The sequence below is a fragment of the Bidens hawaiensis genome, unplaced genomic scaffold (assembly GCF_021521415.1).
Source record: "Bidens hawaiensis isolate Kalapana, Puna unplaced genomic scaffold, B.hawaiensis_p1.1 tig00005780_1, whole genome shotgun sequence".
Classification (NCBI taxonomy): domain Eukaryota; kingdom Viridiplantae; phylum Streptophyta; class Magnoliopsida; order Asterales; family Asteraceae; genus Bidens; species Bidens hawaiensis.
The window spans coordinates 1,033,222-1,059,187 of NW_027491379.1; the positions used below are offsets into that span (position 1 = coordinate 1,033,222).

At 38.1% G+C, this 25,966-nt stretch overlaps 2 protein-coding genes across 2 annotated transcripts; both read left to right on the plus strand.

The window, feature by feature from the left end:
• Positions 1-10,105: 10,105 nt before the first annotated feature.
• On the plus strand, positions 10,106-19,517 carry LOC143630640 (CDPK-related kinase 3-like). The gene is made up of 11 exons (XM_077099605.1): positions 10,106-10,642; positions 16,492-16,622; positions 16,704-16,745; positions 16,820-16,928; positions 17,041-17,119; positions 17,298-17,594; positions 17,693-17,802; positions 18,319-18,426; positions 18,512-18,574; positions 18,657-18,824; positions 19,345-19,517. The coding sequence occupies exons 1-11, from the start codon at positions 10,106-10,108 to the stop codon at positions 19,474-19,476; spliced, it is 1,776 nt and encodes a 591-aa protein (XP_076955720.1). The 3' UTR covers positions 19,477-19,517.
• A 3,691-nt stretch (positions 19,518-23,208) lies between these two features.
• On the plus strand, positions 23,209-24,471 carry LOC143630641 (homeobox-leucine zipper protein ATHB-12-like). The gene is made up of 2 exons (XM_077099607.1): positions 23,209-23,573; positions 23,734-24,471. The coding sequence occupies exons 1-2, from the start codon at positions 23,226-23,228 to the stop codon at positions 23,989-23,991; spliced, it is 606 nt and encodes a 201-aa protein (XP_076955722.1). The 5' UTR covers positions 23,209-23,225; the 3' UTR covers positions 23,992-24,471.
• The last annotated feature ends 1,495 nt before the right edge of the window (positions 24,472-25,966 follow it).

The following is a 25,966-nucleotide window of genomic DNA, read 5'->3' on the forward strand; positions in this document are numbered from 1 at the left end:
GATGAACCCGATGGAGCCGGCCTCTTCACGCCACTCACCGTTGTCATCCTGGGCTCTCCGGAGGTGACAGTCGTCGCAGCCTCCGGAGCAGTGGTCTTATCACCACCGGGATTCCCCGCCACCTCCTCGCTCTCGGTCTCTGAATCAGACCGAGGCACCGGATCGGCAGTGGAGGCCACCTTCGCCTTCCCCTTCCCGCCGGCAGCCTTCTTCTTCCGCACCAACGAAGGACCATCTGCGGATTCCTCATCAGAACACAAGATTTGAGGAATTCCAGCAGAGGTTTCAGCATTGAGGGGTCGAGGGTTGAATAACGCCTTACCTGGCCGCCTGGCGCTCAGGATCTCGTGGCCGCCGTCTGTTCAAGGATGGGCAACTCGTTCTCATCTAGAGCACGAGTACCCATCCGAGCGGGACTGTCAGCCTCCCGCGGATACAGGAGCGACTGCAAGTCGTTCCCCTCTGAAATAAAAGAAAAACAGTTAGAAGACAAACCTATATAAACAAAGTAGACAAGGCATACCGTAAGGGACAGAGTTCAAACCGTATTCAAGGACGATCGGGATCTTTTGCGCCTCCGCATCCTTCCACACCCGGCTCATCCCGAGCATCACCATCCCGGACTCCGCAAAGCGGTAAACCGGAGATTGGACTCGGGATATCTTTGAGATCCATTCCGCCTCCTGGTAGTTGGAGGCGTGAAGGCTGGGGAGTGCTTGCCCATTCTTGAACTTCATGGCAAGGGGGATGGCGCGAGCGGAGATAAAAAAGAACTCCCGCTTCCACGAACGAAGACTGCGCTCGGTTGCGCAAATCTTCAAACCCTTGATCCGGGTTATCAGAGTATACCACCCCTGGATGCACCTCCAAGAGTAGAAGGTCATCAGGCGGTCGACGAAGGGCTCAACGCCCAGAATCCGGCACACCCACTCGAAGTGGCAAATCTTCGCGATCGCCATCGGGTGCACCTCGGTCAGGTGTACACCGTGCCTCTCCAGGACACGGTACACAAACTTTGTCAAAGGGAACCTAAGATTCCCATAGACAAAGAATGCGGCATATACCCCGATCTTGCCTCTGGGGGCATCATACACCGTCTGATGAGGTTCAGGAAACTCAGGCTCGAGAGACTCGAGCATGAACTTCCTGACGATGTACTGATATAGATCGACAGACAGAGCACACTGGCACTCGCCAGCAGTACTCTTGTCATCCTTGTCAGACGTCGATGACGGGTGCTCGGCGTACACCCCAGCCTCCTGGGCTGTAGCCTCAAGATCGTGACCAGAAGACATCTTGCAGGCATGAAAAAGAGAACGATTTCAAGAGAATGCTCGACTGAAATGGTGAGTATTCGCCGGAAATCGTTTTGAAGATGAAGAGAAAAGTGAAAGTGTGGATTACAAAGGACCCTCTCCCCCTTTATATACTAATCGCAATTAATGCGATGAATTTAATGCGGAAGAGAGAGAAATCGCAGGTGCAATGAAACTATGACACGTGGCAAAAAGCAAGCTGGCAACAGCTGTTGAAAGGACGCGTGCCAGTAATTTCGCGGCCACGCGCCCGAAAATTCGCGGCCACGCGCCTGAAAAAGCGCCTGGAATGACCATATACTGTCACGTCGCCATAACTTCCTGCACGTCCTGACACTGTCAGAAGAAACCGTCGAACGACGTTTCAATACTTTGGACTGTTCTTATCCTTTCACCAACTCTTCGAATTTCAAAATTTCAAAAAGATTCAAAAGCGGGAAAATACCCCTTACCTTGGCAACCAAGTAACTATAAGACAGGTGCGAGTAAAGTGTTAAGGCAAAACCCTTCACATACTTAGCACCCGCAGGGAATTGACGCCAGGAATACCTTGAAAGTAAAGTAACCGTAAGACGAGTGCGGGTACAGTGTCAAGGCAAAACCCTTCACATACTTAGCGCTCCGCAGGGAATTCAAACCAAGAAGGATCTTCTGGTCCATGCTTGCGGAAACGGGAATAACATCCCCGCATGGCGGGAACGTCGAGAACTATATTGTTTGAAACTCCAAGATGGAATTGGTGGTTTTAACATAATTGATCACTATGTTGAAAACTACCAAAACCCCATGGAGAATCCACACAAGTGGGACTCAACGCTCCTGACTTGCGAGGATGTTACAGACCTACCCGCTTCATACCCAAAGATCAAGCAGAAAAGTCGGGAATTTCTGCGTGACATTAGGAAAACCGCGGGAAGAATCCCCACGGAAAACCTTAAAACTAAAAACCCTTTTCAAAACCCCTTGCTAGTCCAAAAGTTCACCTCACTTATTAATAATTCATGAGAAGAACATTGGACTGGGGGGACTTGAAGAGGTAGGTCCCAGCAGAGCCCAGTTGGACCCGCAAGACTCACCTTGAACAGGGACGTCTGCGCAGCGACCAACTGCTTCCGCAGGACCCACCATGCTCAGAGAAGACCTTACGCGCAGTACGCCAGCTGTACCCGCAGGGAAAGCCTCCCAATGGTGAAGTACCCCGCTTGTTCCCGCAGTTGCGGATACAAGCCATCAGGAAAGGCTACCCGCACTGATAGCAAGGCTACACGCAAGGCACTAACTCTTGCTACTTCAGTAGTCACCTGAAGGAATGAGCAAGGCGGGAATACTCCCGCCCAAATGAGCCAGTCCGTATGCTTCTGGAAGATCTTTTGTACTATACCTACCAAGGTATGGGCAAAACAGACGATCTAACCAGAACAGCCCATGAACCAATCACAGGGTGACAGCTCACCGACAACAGTACGAGGAGGAGCACCCTCTAGTACTGTTTGTCACTATTAGCCGCTGCCTACTCACCAACCCTTACTATGGGACGTGCGCAGCCTACAGTTGGTGGAACAGTGCATAGCCGGCAGTAAAGGAACAGTATACAGCTGACCTTGTCACTGTCGGCCGCAGCCTATCCACCAACCAGCATGGCTTGTGCGTAGCCCACTGTTGGTAGAACAGGAATACTATTCAGCCGGCTGTACCTTCTAGGAAACCTACCTTCGGATATAAATACTCCAACACCTGGGAATGGTAAGGACATCATCGGATATCTCATTATCTTATCTTCTCTAGCAATCTCTTAATATACACTTATATTCAGAGCAATCTAGTCTGATTCTCACGCCGGAGGGTGGTCACAAGGAGGAACCCCCCCCCCCTTCTCAGTGACGAGCTTACGGAGTCTGTTTTGCAGGTCACCTGAAGAACAACCTTCTTTGCTGGACCTCATCCTCGTGGGAAACATTACTTAACCCCCAGATTATCCGTAATCTGCCCAGGGTCACTCAGCGCGGTATCGAGACGTACTTAAAAACGGAAACAGACACGAAAACGTGAGAGCGAGACTCGAAATATCTGAACGATTCGTTATTTGGGAACGAATGGCACATGACATTTGTACTTCGTCCCTTTGTATTTATTCTTATGTTATAATATCACCACAATTATAAGAATATTGAATATGATTATGAAAGAAAGATGATAATAGCAAATATGAGAATGTGTCTCGGATGATCTTTGCCCTTACATTTACATGATATATATATTACAACCAACTATACTATTTAGAAGACAAGATTGTATAATTGGTAGACAAGGTCATATAATTGGCCTTTGAAATTTGGTGTCATACAATATTGTCGGCAAGGTTGTCGGTGGTGATTCATAACACCCCCCCTTGGATGACACCATTTCAAAACTTCGGGGTCTTGAAGTACTGCCTCATTAAAAACCTTGCTAAAGGAAAATCCAATGGGAAAAAACTTTAGCTAAGGGAAAAAGAGTGCAGTATATAGCTCCCCCTCAAATTGCAGGTCGTTACATTGTTCGTACATAGCGCATGCCAATATCATGAACATGTTTCCTGAATGTTGCTGTGGGAAGTGCTTTTGTGAAAAGATCAGCTGAGTTGTTGCTGGACTGGACATATCTCATTTCAACCTGATTGTCTTTAATAAGGTCTCGAGTATACTCAAAGTATCTTGGTGGTATATGCTTTGTTCTGTCACTTTTGATATATCCTTCCTTCATTTGCGAGACACAAGCTGCATTATCTTCATAGATAGGAGTTGGAATTCGATCTTTCTCTAGTCCACAAGAAATCAATATGTGTCGTGACATAGATCTTAACCATACACATTCTCTTGAAGCTTCATGCAATGCAATGACTTCAGCATGATTTGAAGATGTTGCAATGAGTGTTCGTTTCTGAGAAAGCCATGAAATCGCAGTTCCTCCATTCTTAAATACATATCCAGTTTGAGATTTTGCTTTATGGGGGTCAGATAAATAACCTGCATCTACATAACCAACTAACACTTCTTTTGAATCGTTAGGATAAAATAAACCTAAATCAACAGTTCCTTTTAAATACCGAAAAATATGTTTAATGCCATTCCAATGTCTTTTAGTAGGGGATGAACTGAATCTTGCCAATAAATTAACTGCAAAAGAAATGTCAGGTCTTGTACAGTTAGTAAGATACATAAGTGCTCCAATTGCACTGAGGTATGGTACTTCGGGACCAAGAATCTCTTCATTACCTTCGCAAGGATGAAATGGATCATTGTCAACATTGAGTGATCTAACAACCATCGGTGTGCTTAAAGGATTTGCTTTGTCCATATTGAAACGTTTTAAGAGTTTCTCAGTATAAGTTGACTGATGCACAAGTATCCCATTATGCATATGCTCAATTTGTAAACCAAGACAATATTTGGTTTTTCCAAGATCTTTCATTTCGAATTATTTCTTTAAAAGAGCAATTGCTTCATTAATTTCTTTTTGTGTCCCAATTAAATTTAGATCGTCAACATACACAGCTATGATCACATATCCTGATTTCTTTTTGTGTCCCAATTTCTTGATGAAGACACATGGACAAATAAGATTATTTGTGTATCATTTGCTTATCAAATAATCACTCAAACGATTGTACCACATCCTTCCAGATTGTTTCAGTCCATACAAGGATCTTTGTAATTTGATGGAATACATTTCCTTAGGCTTTGAGCTTATTGCATCGGGGAGTTTAAATCCTTCGGGAATTTTCATATAGATGTCACTATCTAGTGATCCATACAAGTAAGCTGTGACAACATCCATAAGGCGCATCTCTAAATTTTTAGAGACTGCTAAGCTGATTAAATATCTAAACGTAATAGCATCCATGACAGGAGAATACGTTTCTTCATAGTCAATTCCTGGCCTCTGAGAAAAACCTTGAGCTACAAGTCTTGCTTTATATCTTGTAACTTCATTTTTCTCATTTCGTTTTCTCACAAAAACCCATTTATATCCTACAGGTTTCATTGACTTTGGTGTAATGACAATAGGTCCAAAAACCTTTCGATTGTTTAGTGAGTTTAATTCAGCTTGCGTAGCATCTTTCCATTTGTTCCAATCTTGTCGATTTTTACAATCATCTACAGATTTTGGTTCAGGGTCATCATTTTCTTCCATGATATCGCTTGCCACAGAATAAGAAAATATATCATCAATATTTTCCATTTCATCTCGATCCCACATTATATGTGATTTACCATAGTTTATTGACAATTCTTTATTGTAATCATTTATTTCTTCCTGAGAAAATGTTATATCATTTATTCTTTCCTGAGGGAAGGTTTTGTCAATCATTCCTTCCTTAGGGTCAGTATCCTTCTCAGAACCCTTTCTTTTTCGAGGATTTTTATCCTTTGAACCGATTGGCCTTCCACGTTTTAAACGTTTTTGAGATTCATGAGGTGCATTATTATGGTTTTGCTTGCTTGGAATCTCAACTCGAGCTGGAGCATTAGCAGCTGGTATATGAGATTTAGTGACCCTGTTTATATCAGTAAATGCATCAGGTAACTGATTTGCAATTTTTTGTAGTTGTATTATTTTTTGAACCTCTGTCTCACTTTGTTTTGATCTTGGGTCTAGGTGTAACAATGATGGCACACACCATGATATATCTCTTTCTTGCTTTTTCATTTCTTCCCCTAATGTCGGGAACATTGTCTCGTTAAAATGACAATCAGCAAAACGTGCTGTAAATACATCACCTGTTAAAGGTTCAAGGTATCTTATGATGGAAGATGTTTCATATCCAACATATATTCCCAACCTTCTTTGGGGACCCATTTCTGTGCGTTGTGGTGGTGCAATAAGAACATACACAGCACAACCAAAAATTCTAAGATGAGAGATATTTGGCTCATTTCCATAAACAAGTTGTGTGGGAGAGTATTTATGATTTGCACTTGGTCTCACGCGGATTAATGACCCAGCATGCATAATTGCATGACCCCAAATAGAAACAAGGAGTTTTGTCCTCATTATTAATGGTCTAGCTATTAGCTGTAGGCGTTTGATCAACGACTCGGCTAAGCCATTTTGTGTGTGTACATGAGCAACAGGGTGTTCTACAACAATCCCCACAGACATGCAATAATCATCAAAAGCATGTGATGTAAATTCTCCCGCATTATCAAGCCTTACTCTTTTAATGGTATAATCCGGAAAATGTGCACGTAATTTGATAATTTGAGCAAGAAATTTTGCAAAAGCAACATTACAAGTCGATAATAAAGAGATATTAGACCATTTGCTGGATGCGTCTATTAAGACCATGAAGTATCTAAACGGTCCACATGGTGTATGAATTGGTCCACATATGTCACCTTGAATTCTTTCAAGAAACATTGGTGTTTCTTTATTGACTTTTAATGGCGAAGGCCTTGTAATTAATTTTCCAAGAGAACAAGATGTACATTGAGGCATTTTATCTATTTTATGGATCTTTTGACCTTTCAGTGGATGCCCATGTGTATTTTCAATGATCCTTTTCATCATTGTGGATCCTGGATGGCCTAATCTGTCATGCCATAAGTTTATGATACCAGAATCGCAACAATTTTCTTTGACTGCCATATGTGCTTGAGGCACATTTATATATGTATAATGCAAACCAGAATGGAGCATTGGCAATTTTTCCAATATTTGATCTTTGCTTATGATATGCAAATATTTTTCATTACTAACAGTCCTTGACTGAGTATCATATCCATTATGATATATGTTTCTGAAACTCAACAAATTTCTTGTGGATTTTGGGGAAAATAAAGCATTTTCTATTTTGAGCTTTGTACCATTTGGTAATGCTAAATTAGTTTTTCCCACTCATTCTATCAAGTTTGTAGGACCTGATATTGTATTGATGATCCCTTTTGTTGGTTTCAGTTTATAAAAATATTTTTTAGATCTAAGTATAGTATGCGTGGCTCCACTATCCGCTATACATATATCTTCTTCATTTGTTTGATCTTGTGCTCCGGTGATTTTTATTTTAAATCTTGAAAAATATTAAGAAAAAAATAAGTGTATAACGAAGATATATGATATTTTAATAAGAACTTTATTTAATTGAAACACAAGTAGTACATGAAAGAGGAACTACATAATTAAAGATAATGAGAACACACTTAATAACTGCATCTAATTATAGTGGTCAAGCAACTTTGTTTCAAAGTTCTACCCCAAAGTCTTCAACGCTCAGCTCAGCATTGATATTATTAAAGTTATCAACATGGTTCACTTCTTTCTCTTTTCCTTTTAGAGAGGCTTGGTACAGTTCACACAGATGTGGAGCTGTGCGACAAGCCTTTGCCCAGTAGTTTGTACTTCCACATCTAAAACATGAAGTGCTATTGTTTTCGGACCTACCAGCTTCATTCCATTTATTTTGGTTGTTGGAATTGGTATTGTGTGGGACATGATAATTATTGGCTCTCTGGTTACGACCACGACCACGACCGTAAGAGTTATTGTTCCATTTGAATGGATGCTTACGATCATTAAAATGCCTTTTGTCAAAATGACCACGTCCACGTCCACGGCCTCGTCCTCGACTTTGTTCCCATTTATGATCAGAATTTTTATGAGAACTTTTGTGAGCAACATGTGCTTCTGGTATTGCTAATGAACCCGTGGGACGAGATTGATGATTTTTCATCAATAATTCATTATTTTTCTCTGCTACAAGGAGTAATGCATTTAGATCAGAGTATCTCTTAAAATTCTGCAAACGATAATGTGTTTGCAAGTTTATATTTGATGCATGAAACGTGGAGAAAGTTTTCTTTAACTTTTCTTCCTCTGTTACGGGATACCCACAAAATTCTAGCTTTGAACAAATTCGGTATAAAGCAGAGGTGTAATCATTTACCCTTTTAAAATCTTGGAACCTAAGACTGTTCCATTCATCTCTAGAAGTAGGAAGTAAAACTTCCTTTAGATGACCGAATCTGCTTTTCAAATCTTCCCATATCATATATAGGTTATCATAATTAAAATACTCATGCTGTAGTAATTCATCAATATGTTTATGGATGAAAACATCAGCTCTTGCTTTATCCTGGTCAGAGCAATCACTGTATTCTTGGATTGCGTCTAACACATCCATAGATTTTAAATGTCTTTTGACATTTGCTGTCCAAGACATATAATTTTCTCCAGAAATGTTGAGTGCAGGGAATTCGAGTTTTGCTATATTTGACATTTTGTTGCTAAACATAATAGAGCAAATAATAAGATAAATATTAGAATCCATATATATCAATCAACAATGAGATACAATACATTGGTAGAGCTATAAACATATAAAAGAAAAAGAAAATGCCGAAATCTTCAGATGGGAGATTAAAAATTAGAATGAGTAGTATAAGCATTATAGTGACCAACATCAAAACCGGGTGAATCATTTTGAGAATTTTATCTTGGATAAATTTAATAAGAAGAATGTTTGTTGTAAATGAAATGAGGTTATTGATTGGTTATTTATAGTGAAAATTTATAACCCTTTTATAACGGTTATATTACCGTTTATAACGGTAACATTACCGTTTGTGTGTGTGTATATATATAATATATAATATTAATTATTTTAAAGCAAGATAATAAATAAGATATTAAATACAGTTTATTTTATAAAATATATATAATTAGTATGCACAATAATAAGAATAGAATTGTTAGTGTAAATAAATCTAACTTCTAAATGAGATATTAGTGTGCATATATAAATAAAAGTTAGAATAGTTATCAAATTTTAATAACAATGTTTATATACATTATTGCTATTACTCAGTATATTAGTTAGTATATGTATATGCATAGATATATATCTAATGTACATAATTAAAGAAGTATTTATGCTTATGTAGATACCTTTGTGTCTATTACCTTTCTTGGTTATGATATAAGCGGCTCGTTCTGATAACGTGTTATAATATCACCACAATTATAAGAATATTGAATATGATTATGAAAGAAAGATGATAATAGCAAATATGAGAATGTGTCTCGGATGATCTTTGCCCTTACATTTACATGATATATATATTACAACCAACTATACTATTTAGAAGACAAGATTGTATAACTGGTAGACAAGGTCATATAATTGGCCTTTGAAATTTGGTGTCATACAATATTGTCGGCAAGGTTGTCGGTGGTGATTCATAACATACACACACATTTTTGTGATTTTGATAAAAAAAAATAACAAATATCCCAAATAAAAATTAAAATTGAAGACAATAAAAGTGACCAGTTATGCACTTGTCAACAACAAAACATTTTTTTCCATATCGAGCAATTTAATACATGTCGTTTCAAAGCTGGCAAAAATTAAACAAAAAAGGACAAAAACTCAACCAACTACAACTCGCAAACGGTCTCTTCCGGTCTTCCTTTGCTGACAACAAATCTACAACCAGACCACAAAACCAAACATCAAGTCATCAAAATATTCAAATCCCATGAATCCATGATTCAACTTTTAATTCATTTCATTCTCTTCACTTCAAATCTTGTCAGAGAATAATCCCAATTTTACCCTTTTGTTTCTAAAACACTTCCACATGTTTTGACTTTTTTACTTGCATCAGAATGGTTCGTTAACCCGGTTAGTTTAAATTTATTTGTTGTCGTATTGTTTATATTTGTTTCGTTAACAGTATTAAATACGGGGAAAAATATTTTTTGAGCGCTACGGCTCGATTTCGAGTCTAGATCCGCTACTGCCTCGGATCATGGGCCTTTGCTACGGCAAAACTATTCCGACATCCGACAACAACATCGTACAACCACCACCACAACAACCTTATTATTATCATCCTCAAATTCAATCACCACTCCCATCATCAACTAACATCGTTGACAATCACAATCACAAACACACTACATCAAGTCCATGGTCCAGTCCATACCCTGCCGGAGTCAACGCCGGAGTGTCACCATCTCCGGCGAGATCATCAACTCCGGGCCGGAGGTTTTTCAAACGACCTTTTCCGCCGCCGTCACTGGCTAAACATATTAAGGCGTCGATCGCGAGACGGTTCGGGCACCCGAAACCGCCTCGGGAAGGTCCGATACCCGAAGATGGCGCATTCGAGGTGGAACTGGAGTTGCTTGATAAGAAGTTTGGTTATGGGAATGATTTTGGGGTGAAGTATGAATTAGGAAAGGAGATTGGACGAGGGCATTTTGGTCATACTTGTTATGCTAGAGATAAAAATGGGGAACTCAAGGATCATCCATTTGCTGTCAAGATCATATCCAAAGTCAAGGTGTTATTTTGTTGACTGCTGTTAATTATATTCTTCATGTTTTGAATATTATGTTGACCCTATATAACTAGGGATATGCATGGGTTGGTTCGGTTTTGGGCTAAAACCAATGTTAGATTTTGAGTTTTCGAAAACTGTTTGGTTTTGGTTTTGTCATTTAGGCCATAAAATTTTGGGCCGGAAAGCTAAAATTTGGCCAGAAAGTAATGAGAGTAGACCCAATTTTTTGTTAGTTAATATTTAATTGATTTTTAAACATTTGGGTTAAACTATATGTGATATTTTTTATAAATTACTTAGAATTTAAAGTCATCATCATCGTACTCAGTATATCCCACCAATAGCAAAGCTATGGTAGGGTCTGAGGAGAGTAAGATGTAGACAGCCTTACCTCTAACCCGTAGGTATAGAGAGGCTGCTTCCATTGAGACCCCCGGCTCGATAGTGGTTTTGTATCAAGCCTTGGACAAAAGGCACATAGCACTGAACCATCGGGACACCGTCCGATTGGTGCATGTACCCTTGTCTTTCAGCTATCAACGCCACCACATGATGTCTGATTAACCTTCCATCACTTTTAACGTTATTTTCACGAAATTAGTAAAATAACGTCAAAATTAGTGCACTTTCACTTTTGCTCCCCAGGGCCCACACATATATACATTATATGCGCACACCGCAAGCAGGGCGTGCAACTGTTTATACAAAATAAACTATATATAAACACTTGCATCATAATAACAATATTACTCACCTGGATTTTAATTTGGAAGTGATTGGGACAAGATTTAAATAATACGTGAATTACACCAAGATCTTCACATAAACATCATAACTTACGATTGAACTGATCAACCATAACTTGTCACCAAGAACTTTAACCAGATTAGTTAACTGTAAAACAACATGTTTCACTGATGCATCATCAAGAAACACAACCAATTCACCAAAATTCACAATCACACTACAACTCTTTCAACTTCATCATATCTTCACTCAAATTCCTACAACCAAACACTCGGATCTCGTTCTTAATGCCGGGACACTCAAACCCTCAACTTGAGAAGGCAAGAAGCTACCTTAACCAATCTTAAACAAATCCGGTAACAACAGTGTCAGCGGAAACCCCATTTAATACCGACATCGAAATTAGGGTTTTGTATCATAGGGGTTACGACTAATGAAAAATAACGAAAACCTATAGGGTTCGAAAGAATTGATAGCATAATCAACCGTGATACTGGAGGAAGAATGGAAAACATACCTTGATTGCAAGAAGAGAGACGTTGGCGGGTAGCAGAGGTATTACACCAGCTCAATGAATAGATCAACAATATCACTGGAATCCTTCAATTCAAGACCTAATCGAATCAAACATAGGGTTTTTATTGCAATGATCAACGGTTTGATGATGAAACTTACGATCGAGATATCTAGCACGTTTTCTTAAAAAAAGACACCCAAGGAAGGGTTTAGACGGGTTTTGTAGCAGGTTTTGGTGATTAGAACGGGTTTTTTTTTTACTTAGAATTTTAAGTAAAAAGTAAAAATCTATAAGTTTAGTTTGGTTGTTTCGGTTTTAATTACACGCAAAACCGAAACCGAATCGAAATTTGGATTTTACAAAAACATAAAGCTAAACCATTGGTTTTGGTTTGCTTTTTTTTTTTTTTTTTTTTTTGTTTTCTCGATTTATGCATACCTGTTTTAATATATGGTAGAGTAATAAAGGTTATTTCTTGATTTTTTTTTTGTAAAAACGTACTTCTTGCGGGGTGCGCATGTCGAAACATGAAATGAATCTGACCTGATCCATGACGATGTTTCCACGGATTTCGAGATGAACGAACCACGTCTTGATCTTCTTCTCCGGTTGCCTGAGATCTGCAATGGCCTTTCGGGGGTGTGGAGGTGACTGCTAAGAAATCTCAAGGATCTCTTGTTTACAGACACAAAAATGGTTATGGTGGTGGCTCTTACTGAGAGTGACCAACCCTCAATAAGGAGGTGGAGACCTCCTTATATAGGGAGCCTCATGGCCACCATCATGGTACCCTAATAGGCCTAGCCCAGTTAGGGTTACCTCCACAAAACCCCTTCAGCCCAATAACATTGTATTAGTCCATATAATAAAATAAGCCAAACATAATAAATTTAGGGTCGTAAAACCGGGTTTAGTACCATACCCCTACAAGCCCCCCAAGTCCAGTGTTGCTCCTAGGTGTGCAAGCGTTTAGGTGGAGCGCTGGACTTTATAAGGTGTGTTAGGACATGAGACGGTTTTTTCCCTTTTCTTCGGCCTTGTCTTTATTGTCTGAGTTTTGAGAGGTTTTCTCCATGATGGTGACATGTTGTGATCCTTATGATAATAATGGTGCACTGGCATGAATAAGATATAGCACTCATCATAACAATAGTGGCGCGGGGCCTGATAAAAGATAGAGCGCGCATCTCGATAATAATGTAATGCAATTTGCGCGCGAGGTAGCTTACGAACTGTAAAAATAATGAAGCCTGTGCGCGAGGCGACTTACGAGCTACAAAAATAATGAAGCTTGCGCGCGAGGCGACTTACGAGCTATAAAATAATGAAGCTTGCGCGCGAGGCGACTTTCGAGCTATAAAATAATGAAGCATGCGCGAGTTGCGGCTTATGAGCTATAATATGATGATAATGACTGGCCCACAAGGGCCTCTTCTACGCAGGATGACTATCCCAACTTGTTTTCAAAATAATAATGGGAGGCACAAACGGCCAGATAATAATAATAATGTCATAGGTGCTTGTGCGACTCGTAGCCGAACCTGCAAAAACATATAAACTAAAAGTGGATGTATTACAAGGTTCCCATCCTTGGGCAAATTATGAGGTGTGCCCAACCTACATTGGCGCGTGGCCGTTTGGGTTTATGAGGATTCCCAACCTTTAAGTATGGCGCGTAGCCGTATGGGTTTATGAGGATTCACAACCTATGATTAGGACGTCTTCCATCCTTAGGCGAATTATGAGGCGAGCCCAGCCTAGTATTTGGCGGCGGGAGTTGAGCGCGCATGCATGGCGGCTGGAAGTTTTCACGCGCATGCACGGCGGAGAGTTGCGCGCGCCTGCATGGCGGGAGTTGAGCGCGCATGCATGGCGGCTGGAAGTTTTCACGAGCATGCACGACGGAGAGTTGCGCGCGCCTGCATGGCGGGAGTTGAGCGCGCATGCATGGCGGAGAGTTGCGCGCGCATGCATGGCGGGAGTTGCGCGCGCTTGCATGGCGTTAGAGTCTTGACCCTCAGCACTGTTCGTCCGCAACGCACTTGCTATGACGGAGTGGTGATCCGTGAGTGCGCATGCATGGCGGCGGAGTGTTGGTCCGCGGGAGCATGAATGGCGACGGAGTGATGACTCGCGGGCGCGTGAGCATGTGATATGCGCCATACGCAGATGTGATATGCGTGAGCATACGTGATGCGTGAGCATATGTAATTTGCATGAGCATATGTGATGAGCGAGCATATGTGACGCGTGAGCATGTGATATGCGCCACGCGCATAGGTTTTGGCTTTGTGTCCATGACATCCTGATTTTAAGCCTGGTCTATCTTGTGGGTTGACCCCCCCCCGCTCGATGTTAAGGCGGGTGCATACCCCTTCGAGCCCCTCCAGTCTAATGTGTGTCTTGTCTCGCGCGAGCGAGGTAAGATAGATATTAGACTTAATAGTTTGCTTTTTCAACAGGGCTTGTTAAAACGAATCGTCAATGCACGTGGTTGGTTGGTGTTGGATCGCGGTGGTGCGGTGTTCGGCGCCAGCGCGCATGTGTGATGGCGTGCTGCTGCTTCATAGCGGTGGCACTCATGCATGGTGGGATGCACCATGGCGGCCAGATGGTTATCCGCGGGGACGCGCTGCTACTTCATGGCGATGTACTGAACCGCGGTGGTGCATGCGTGGTGGCGATGCATTGAATCGCGGTGGCGCATGCGTGATGGCGGTGTATCGAACCATGATGGCGCATGCGTGATGGCGGCATATCGAACCGTGGTGGCGCATGTGTGATGGCGGTGTATCGAACCATGATGGCGCATGCGTGATGGCGGCATGTGCTTTGCCTTAGTTGTGCTTAGGTATTTTATGGTCCAGCTGCGCAATGCGTAGGATGAATGCTATGAGTAATTTGAGCTAAGGCTCATGTTATTGGGCTAAGGCCCTAACGTTTTAGAGTTAAAACTCGTCAACGCGTCTGAGCTTGAAGCTCGCGCATGTATGTTTTACTTCGCTTTATTTTTAGTTTGATGTCAATACAATGTTGTCATATTGCTCAAATTTATAAAGGGAAGTGTGAAACATGTATGCAAAATCAAAATCAGGCTCGCACATGCATGGCGGCGGAGTAGTGACTCGCGGGCACGCATGCATGGCGGAGAGTTGCTTGCGCATGCATGGCGGCGAGTTGCGCACAAGCATGGTAGAGGGTTGCGCGCGCATGCATGGCGTTGGAGTCTTCTACGTAAAACCAAAAGCATGGAGTCGTCTTCGAACTCACATGGTGGTTTCCGCGGGCGCGCATGCATGGCTGCGGAGTGAGAATCCGCGGGCGCGTGTGCATGGCGGCGGAAGTCTTGTAATTTTTGGACCTAGAATCCAGGTCTGTGATCTAGATCTAGATCTGTAAATAAGATCTAGATAGATCTGAAGCTCGGAGTGGAGAGAATTTAAAACCATCACAGATCCGGAGGCTTGATCATCCGAATCAGGCAGTTTCTTTTTTGGATCTACAAACCTTTTTCAGCTTCATTTTTGCACAGATCTGGAAGCCTCTTTTAGATCTATGGATCTTTTTGAGCTTTAATAGAACAAATCTTGAAGCCTCTTTCTGTAAACTTCCAGATCTGGGTTTTTCTGGGGAGAGATCTGAGAACCGAGACGAAAATCGAAGGGTAGTTCGTTGCCGTCCCACGGATGGCGCCAATGTCGAAACATGAAATGAATCTGACCTGATCCATGACGATGTTTCCACGGATTTCGAGATAAACGAACCACGTCTTGATCTTCTTCTCCGGTTGCCTGAGATCTGCAATGGCCTTTCGGGGGTGTGGAGGTGACTGCTAAGAAATCTCAAGGATCTCTTGTTTACAGACACAAAAATGGTTATGGTGGTGGCTCTTACTGAGAGTGACCAACCCTCAATAAGGAGGTGGAGACCTCCTTATATAGGGAGCCTCATGGCCACCATCATGGTACCCTAATGGGCCTAGCCCAGTTAGGGTTACCTCCACAAAACCCCCTCAGCCCAATAACATTGTATTAGTCCATATAATAAAATAAGCCAAACATAATAAATTTAGGGTCGTAAAACCGGGTTTAGTACCATACCCCTACAGCGCACATAATGTATTTGTGTGGGCCTTGGGGGGGGGGGATGCACTAATTTTGACGTTGTTTAACTAATTTCGTGAAAACAAAGCTAAAAGTGGTGAAAAGTTAATCATGATCATGTGGTGGCGTTGATAGACAAGTCACAAGTGTACATGCACCAATCAGCCGATGTCCCGATGATTGAGTGCTATGTGCCTTATGTTCAAGGCTCGATGCAAAACTGCTATGGAGCCAGGGATCTCGGGGGAAGCACCTATCGATGCCAAAAAAATTTGTCCAAGGCTTCTACATCTTACCCTCCTCAGACCCTACCATAGCTTTGCTATTGGTGGGATTTACTGAGTACAATGATTAGATTTTTTTGTAAACCGTCCTATATTAGTATATGTGTCACTTTTTTTGGCAATATGTTACTGTTTTTTCGGCATTGCATCAAGTGACATTATTGTTTGATATAATTTTTATATGTTGTGCTATTGCAGATGACAACTGCGATTTCGATTGAGGATGTGCGTAGAGAAGTAATGATATTAAGAGCTCTTTCCGGTCATAAGCATTTGATCCGTTTTTATGATGCATGTGAAGATGAAAATAATGTATACATAGTTATGGAGTACGTTTCTCATTTCCTAATTTTTTTTAGATTACGGAAACAACACAATTTTATCGGTTTCTTGTTTTCTTGAATAAACAGACTGTGTGAAGGCGGGGAATTACTCGATCGGATATTGTCAAGGTCAGATGAAATCTTATTAACATTTATGTTTTTTGAATTAATCTTATATTTACAAAGTTTGTTTGTGGATGCAGAGGTGGAAAATACGCAGAAGCAGATGCGAAATTAACAGTTGCGCAGATACTAAGTGTTGTTGCTTTCTGTCACCTTCAAGGCGTTGCGCACCGGGACCTAAAGCCTGAGGTTATAAAATAAAATGCATGTTTTATGAGAAACTACACTATTTATATTTCAAGATTTAATTATTCGTGTTTTTTTTATATTTATCGACCTTTCGTTATATTACTTGTCTCAGAACTTCCTTTTCGTGTCCAAAAGTGACGATTCTGATATGAAGCTTATCGATTTCGGTCTTTCTGATTTCATTAGACCAGGTTGGATAATATGATTGTGTATTTATTATTAGTTTTAATTATTAGTATTATTATTGTGGTTGTTGAGGTAATGACAAGATGAAGGATAATATGAATGTGTATTTTTTATTAATTTTAATTATTGTTCTTATTATTTTTGTTATTATTATTATTAACATTGTGGTTGTTGTTGTTGCAGAAGAGAGGCTTAATGATATAGTTGGAAGTGCGTATTATGTTGCACCGGAAGTGCTGCATAGATCATATAGTGTGGAAGCCGATATATGGAGTATCGGTGTCATTTCATATATTTTATTATGCGGGAGCAGACCGTTTTGGGCAAGAACAGAATCGGGAATATTTCGTGCGGTTTTGAGAGCAGACCCTAATTTTGATGATGTTCCATGGCCTTCTGTTTCACCAGAAGCCAAAGATTTTGTTAAAAGACTCTTAAATAAGGACTATAGGAAAAGAATGAGTGCTGCTCAAGCTCTAAGTAAGTTCGGTTCCTTAAAAAATCATATTTATCGCAAATTTTATTAATTTATTTTTTTTTAGGAGTAAGTTTAATTATAATGACATGTTTGATGATAGCTCATCCATGGTTGTCAAGTGAAAGCCATCCAATTCCTTTAGATATATTGGTTTATAAATTGGTGAAATCATATCTAAACTCGTCTCCACTAAAACGCGCTGCACTTAAGGTATGGCGGGGTTGTTTTAAAAGGACGTTTATTACTTTATTTACATGATCATATCTTGGGGTGTAAACGAGTTGAGTTGAGTCGAGCCAAGCTCGGCTCATTTTTGAGCTCTATTTCTAAAGTTCGAGCTTCGTGCTCGAGTTCAGTTGTTTTATTATTTATTAAATATTGTATATACGTTTATAAGTTCTTTATAGATACTTTTTAATTATAATTTTTATATATAATCTATATTATTTTGTCATGTTTGTCCTAATTTTAAATATAGTAATAAACATTATAAAAATCTATACTTTACATATTAAATATAAATTTTATAACGAATAGACTCGTTTAGCCTCACGAGCTAAACAAAATTTGAGTTGTAACATTTAAGCTCATTTATGTTTAGCTTGATTCGAGTTTTTAGCGAGCTGATCTCAAGTGGTTCACGAGTAGCTTAGCTCGTTTAAACCTGTAATCATGTCTTGAGATTTAACTTTTAAGGTAACATTATTGTTTGGCAAATAATTGCAGGCACTGTCTAAAGCTTTGACAGAGAATGAATTGGTATACCTAAGATCTCAGTTTAGGCTTTTGGAACCAAACAAAGACGGTCGAGTATCTCTTGACAACTTCAGAGCGGTTAATTAACTCTTACTTTTTTTTTGCTTTTATTTTAATTTTCTTAAAATTAATGCTAATGTTAGTGTTGATAAATCATTTGCAGGCTCTCACACGTAACGCGACAGACGCAATGAAGGAATCTAGAGTTCCTGATATTCTAAACACAGTAAGGAACCAAGGAACTAAATTTATTTTTATATAACCTTAAAACTAAACATCATATTTAATAAGTTTTTATGTTTTTGTAGATGGCACCATTATCTTATAGGAAGATGGATTTTGAAGAATTTTGTGCAGCAGCCATTAGTGTATATCAACTAGAAGCACTTGACACATGGGAGCAAATCGCGTCAACAGCATTTGATCACTTTGATCGAGAGGGTAACCGTTTGGTTTCTGTTGATGAATTGGCACGGGTATGTTGTTGTTGTTATTTTTAGAGTAAAATGCGGTTTTTGTCCATGTGGTTTGTCCAAATCTGCGGTTTTGGTTCAATAGTTTCAAATTTGCGATATTAGTCCTTGTGGTTTCATTTCACCTGTAATTAAACCCGAATTCATTAACCCCGTTTAGTCTGGTAGTTAAATTCATCAACGTACTCTTAACGTGAGGGGCAGTTTTGTCCTTTTTTTCTCCCAAATACACCCTAGCCCCTCACGTGAAGGGGCTTGTGAAATACGGTGGGGTTTATTTGGGGAGAAAAAGGACAAAAATGCCCCTCACGTGAGGGGCAAGCTGGTGGGTTTAACGACCAGACTTAACAGAGTTAATGAATTTGGGGTTTATTGCAAGTGAAATGAAACCACAATGATGAACATCGTAAATTTGAAACTATTAGACAAACTACACGGACGAAAACTACAGTTCACTCTTTTATATATATATGTGGTGTCATGAGTTTGAAGTTATGACGGATGGTTGTTGATGTGTACACAGGAATTGAACCTGGATCACACGACACATTCAATTTTGAAGGATTGGATCAGAAGTGATGGTAAATTGAGTTTGCATGGTTATACCAGATTTTTGCATGGAGTCACCATTCGGAGCTCCAATACAAGACATTGAATATATTTGTGTATATATACATTTTTTTCGTTTTTTTGTTAATGTTTATTCTTGTTTTACCATATTTTGTGATTGGTTAAAAGATTAACGAAAGGGAAATCTTGGGTAAAAAAAATGAGTATATGGCAGAACAAAAAACACAAGTGGGTGACCTCAAAATGGATAATTTAATTAATTTAAATTTTAATTTCTTAAGAAAATAAATCTAATATTGCGTGCCTTTTGTGAATAAAAGGAATAAAAGCATGACAAGTTATAATTTAACTTTTTTTTAAACGACGAATTTCATTAAAACAACTAGCGATACACTAGAAACCATAACACATCAAAGAAAAGATTACAATATAAAATTACACAAATAGATTCATCTAATGCTTATGAGAGGCGAACGATTCTTGATTCATAGATAACCCAGGTTTCATATCCTATATTATTTTAGATAAGCAAACCGGTTTGTTAGAGAAGATGTTATCATTTATTGCCTTCCAAATCACCACCAAGCGGCTAGAATAATACTATACAACGCCTTACTTTTGTGATGACCCAAATCACTCGTTTCATCAACTATGAGGAGATCGATCACCGAGAAAGCATACATAAGATGTAAATGAAACCAAGTACTAGTTCCTGCTAAACAAGACATGTTATACGGAGTAACTTATAACCAGGTTGGCTCAAACTTTTTTTATTTTTAAAATAAGTTCTCAAAAACGAAACTGTTTTTCTAAAATAAAAGAAAAGTAAAAGAAAAACAAGTTGAAGTGAGTTTTTATGATTATAAAAGACATAATAAAAAAAGCCTTTGACGTTTATTGATTCTTCTATATGGATCTCACATTCTCACTCTCATTCTCTCAAGTTATGTTTTACTATCTAGTGAAATGGTACACTCTAAAAAGTTTTTATATTTTACGAAAATAATAATAATAACAATAATAATAACAAATGTATCGAATATGGTCTTTTTAGGTGATTTATTTTCTATATCCTGTTATATAGATAGGATTTTATTTTCTTCTCATTCTATTCAGACCCTATTTTACGATAACTAAATAATATCTTTTACTTTACAGTATTTGAATATTCACGAGCTAAGACCACTTCTTCTTCTCTAATTAAAGTTTCCAATCTTCTAATTATTTTAACAGGGGAGGGACATTATTTCATACGACCAAGTGATCTCTAATTATTATATAATATAATTAACAAGTTTTGTGCCGCAACATCCCGATTGGGCCACTTTGTGGCTCCCTGTTGGTAGTATTTTTTTTGTCATTTTTTGTTTTAATTTAGGGTAATGAAAACATACCGAATGTGAATTTTGTTTTTGTTTTTTTAGTTACGTTACCGTGCCAAACACGAAGGAAACCGACCGAATTCGCGTAGACTCACCGCATTTTGTTTTAGTGCCAGTTCGTAACGAAAACCGACCGAATGCTGATTTTTGTTTTTTTAGTTCCGATACCATAACGAACATGACGAAAACCGACTGAATTCGCGTAGACTCAACCGCCTCAACGCTCGGGATCGATAACGGTCAGGTTTTACAAATGAACGAGTTTTAACGACCGGCGTCACGCCATTGGTCCACCCTAATTTTTACAATTTTTTGTTTTATTTTTTTCTTAGTTCAGATACAATAACGCACGTAACTGAAACCGCTCGTGTTTTACCGACTTGCCCGACGCAACGCGATGGAAAAAACACCAGTAACTTACAAACAAGATATTATTATTCTATAAATACCTTACTTGATGGTGACTGGTTTACTAATAAACTTAATATAAAAGATTTATTAAAAAGTAAATAAAATAAAATAACTCATCCTCTTTAACAAAAGTACAAAACCCATGAGCATGGGTTTGACCCTGTAAAACAAAACACAAATCAAACACCTTTCTGTTTACTTTATAATAATATTAAGATGTAATTAAAATTAAAATTTCTTATGAAATATTAAATTCGGAAACCGTGATGGTGACCAGTCAAAAATTCGGTGGTGGCAAACACATAGTGGGTTTGCAATGTATTTATTTATATCATACACGTGTCCTCATGGTCCTCAGCGTTAGTACCTCATGCCATTATTATTATACTTATAGTTAAATAATTAGCTAATTATACTTTATCTTGTAATCTTGACATATTAATATTTATCTTGGTTGTAAAAGTCGCGCCGAGTATTTAGCGAGTAATTCCCGAGTAATCTCCGTCTAGGCTGAGTTCTTGGTGAGCCATCTCCGAGTACTCACTAACTAAGGCCGAGTAATCTTAACTCCTAGTCGACCGCCTAAGGTCCGCCTAACGAATTTTGCAACCTTGATATTGATTAAATCTGGAAAACTAAAAATGTTCTTCGTGTCCTTTTTACTTGTAAATGAGCTAAAAGCTATTTGAGATCACTTTATTATAACGTTAAATCAAACCAAGTTTTAACGATATCAAGTTTAATTTAAAGTTCTCTTAATAAAGGAATTAGAGCCCGAAATCATGTTTCGAGATAAAGTTGTCGGTTATTCATATAAATATAAGAATTTTATTATGATGTTGAGATTATCGTATATACTTGTAGTAATAAAATTCTATATAATATAATTTTTGTTACATATATCTACGATAATATTTAGTGTGCATAAAAGACTAAATAATTAATAAATAACAAACGAGTTAAATGAAGCAACGTTGAGCTTAAAAAACCTTTTACGAGAGTTCGAGCTTAACTTAAACTTTAGCTATAAAATGTGAAATGAGCTCAAGCTATGTTATTTAAAGGAGCCGAAGCTTTGGCCAACATATTTACACCCGTAGTACTGTTTACAGTTATTTCTTGAAAAATTAATAAAGTATTTATAGGATTTATAATATAGATGGAGGTGTTTGTGTTTAATTACAAGATTTAGCATAAAGTTAAAAGGTATGAAAAAGACATATGAACCAATCATATTCCAACAAGCTTCTACCACTCCCCCTAATTTATTCTTTTAGGTTTGGTTGCCATTTTTTCATTGGATACCCACCCCTTCCAAAGTTTCATTATAATAAATTTCACAACAATATTCGTACCTATTACACTTCACCTCCAAACAAAGTTTTGTTTTTTATGATATCTTATCGGTTTTGCTATTTAAAACAGGACTACAGCGTAACTTGTTACCCTTTTTAAGTTTTATAATTTAGTGAAGTTAATTGAATCTATATAAATTGTTAATATCTCGTATAGTGGTTCAAATGAAACGAGACTACAACTCTAGATGGCATAAAATGCTAAACAAGTGGATTAGCGACTTCTTAGGTGGTCCCAAGGGAAGAGACAACGAATTAACTTTTATATCTTTCACAAATCTTTACTATATATATGACTAAGAAGGCACGACACTAAAATAAAACAAAATATATTGCTTTGTTTTATGGCAATATAAAAAAAACAAACAAAATTGGTTTTGTGAGATATACGTACATAATCACTTTTAAATATAATAGCGCGAGAATAGCATAAGCGCATTACACATATATTTATTGTTTTAGCAACATAAACCACTTTCTTTCTTTTCATTGAAATTATATATGATCATTAGCATCATGCAAAAGTATTCATGCAATTCTCAACTTATATTTAGTAGTTTTATTTTTATATTTTTAACCCAACAAATATTATCTGAGACCCCACCACCCTTTTTAATTTGGAGCATAAATAAGTCAGCATGAAGGCTTCTACAACACCAATTTTCTTAGGCACATCCTCTCAAATCATGTTAGACATGGAATCATACCAAGATTCCAACTGCAGTTTCACTACCTTCTTCAACAACAACAACAACAACGACAACAAAATACAACGTCGGTTCACCAACCAACAAATCAAGTCACTAGAAACCATTTTCCAGACTGAATCCAAGCTCGAGCCTCGCAAGAAGTTGCAACTAGCCAAAGATCTAGGACTTCAACCTAGGCAAGTTGCAATATGGTTCCAAAACAAAAGAGCTCGATGGAGATCGAAGCAACTTGAACAAGATTACAACGTATTAAAAGCTAGCTTTGATTCACTTTCTTCGCGGTATGAACTCCTCAGTAAAGAGAATCAGTTATTAACTCACCAGGTATGTTTCTTTAAATATCTTAATAATATTATTAAGGATGTTACAAAAAGATAATATTTTATTATTTATCTTTTTGTAACATCCTTAATACATATGTGACATATCTCATTAATTTGAATGACCAACATCTTATTGGTACTTTGATTAAACATTTAAACAGTTGAATAAGTTGCGCGAATTGATCAATAAGAAAGAAAAGAGTTGTAGCACAGGGGAAGCTTCAAACAATTCTATAGAAGAGAAGGTGTCTGATGCTGACAGCAGCATGAAAACCGAATATATCGAAGAATATGATCATAACAATATGAACATGGTTTTTGTGGAGAGTTGTAGAAATGCGGATAATTGGGATGATTTGCAGTGTGATCAACTATTGGATGACGATACGAGTAACGAATGGTGGGATCTATGGTCTTGAAATATACGGAGATGGAGGATCAAGTTCTTGATATGTATATGGTTTTATGTGATGATAATCTATAACTATTATGATACTCTTAATTAGCTTAAGCCTTTATTATGGTATAATCGGATATGATGTCATAATAACTTACATATACATTAACTTATATATGAATTATAAGGATTTAATCAAATAACTTTCTTTGATTTATCTATTGAATCTTTAAAGTGTTTTTTTTCCCTTTTAAGTAATTTAGAATGTGTTTGCTATAAAGGGTGTGAATCGAATGCGAGTGTGAAAGTGTCGCATATTGAGAGAAATTAAATCAGGGTTTACAAAAACCTTCCGTATACGAAAGGTCATTTTAAGGATAGACTCGTGAAAAATAGTTGTTTACCTGTCGGTGTTATACCTATATGAATATATGGTCATGAAACTTATTACCATCACGTGTGTGTATTCACGTGACAACTTTTTACTTAGCGCATTATTTATTATTATTATGTGAAGACGAAAAGATATTTTAAGAAATAACCAAATAAGCAAATCAAGTCACGAATAAGTTAATATGTAAAGTCGAAACTTATGAGAAGTCTTTAGAGGAACGTGGTATGACACAAAAAAGTATTCCAACTATTTTTGTGAACATTTAAAAAAAATCATGAACGAAGGGCTCGGTCCTCATTTCCTCTCACTTAGGATGTGGGTGTCAGGGTGTGGGCGTGGATGGTGTCGGTGAAAGACCATCATACCCACGCGGTACTGCCCAAATTCTTGGGCTCTTGGCGTGTGTGTTGAAGGCGAGCACTATCCCTCTTAAGAGTACTAGACCATATCAAACTAACACAAAGATAACGCTAGTCGCTAGGACAAGGCTAAACCTAAGGCGAAAAGAAAAATAAAAGTATCGTTAAGGCTCCAAGACAAAACTAGTAGATGTGTATACAATCTTCTAAAACTTAACATCCTTGATCTAACCTGATGTATGTTACATCATCAAGAGGTGCAAGTCAATTAAATCGTGTCTAGTTCATTCATTCCAGCCATGTTAAATTACGCATGCATCCGCTCCTACTCTTCTCTACTCTTATGGGTTTCCACTGTTTTTATCAGACCCACCACTTGTCTCCTTTTTACATGCTAAAACCATTTTGATATCCTCTCACTTATCTTATCCGAGATACATATCACCTTTAAATTCTCCTAAAAAGGAAGTCATTTCATATTTTCAAATCATATCCAATATACATGTCTTCTCTAATTTATCCCAAAAATACATCTCTTTTTTACATGCTCAAACCATCTCAATATTTCTCTCATTTATCTTATCCAAAATACATTTCAACATCCTTATCTCTATTACCCGCTATTTATTTCTTTTAAACATCAATTCTTTTCGGTCTTTTTATTTTCTTTCGTATGTAATAAACTTGCTTGCCAACCCAAATGTAACCTTAGTTTTCTAAAAACCTTTTTTAACCATAAGTGCTTGTTACCGAAGAATTCTGTTAGAGTGGAATCAAATGTTTACCAAACCACCAGGCCAAAGGTTTTAATTTTCGAATTTTCACTCATTTAACAAAGTTAAAATAGATGAACTTATCTTTCCAAACATATCTACTAAGTAATCAATTTTGTTTATTGTTTAAATTATAACATAAAACCAAAGTATAAATGCAAATGTGATAGGACCATGTATCCATCCCATTTTGGCAATATCAAATAAAATGATATGCACAATATCTATTTATTTAATTAATTTGCTTGTAATTATTTGAGTCTAGAAGAAGAATCTTATCTTGGATTTAATATAAAGAGGTTGATTAAGTTTTCTTTAAAAGACACAAAGATAATTTAAATTATTAAAGTTTCTTTTTTATATTTATAAAATGTAATATGTAGTTAAAATGTATAGGAAAAGGAAATTGTTCTCTTTAAGAAAGAGGAAGAGGTTCCGTGTATGCAAGAGAGACATCATATCTTACAACAC

Excerpts from the sequence above, each read along its gene's own strand:
- LOC143630640 (XM_077099605.1), top strand. The coding sequence starts at position 10,106 with ATGGGCCTTTGCTACGGCAAAACTATTCCGACATCCGACAACAACATC. Across the intron at positions 10,643-16,491 it reads AGATCATATCCAAAGTCAAG|ATGACAACTGCGATTTCGAT; the intron begins GTGTTATTTTGT and ends GTGCTATTGCAG. Across the intron at positions 18,427-18,511 it reads CTCTTGACAACTTCAGAGCG|GCTCTCACACGTAACGCGAC; the intron begins GTTAATTAACTC and ends AATCATTTGCAG.
- LOC143630641 (XM_077099607.1), top strand. The coding sequence starts at position 23,226 with ATGTTAGACATGGAATCATACCAAGATTCCAACTGCAGTTTCACTACC. Across the intron at positions 23,574-23,733 it reads ATCAGTTATTAACTCACCAG|TTGAATAAGTTGCGCGAATT; the intron begins GTATGTTTCTTT and ends ACATTTAAACAG.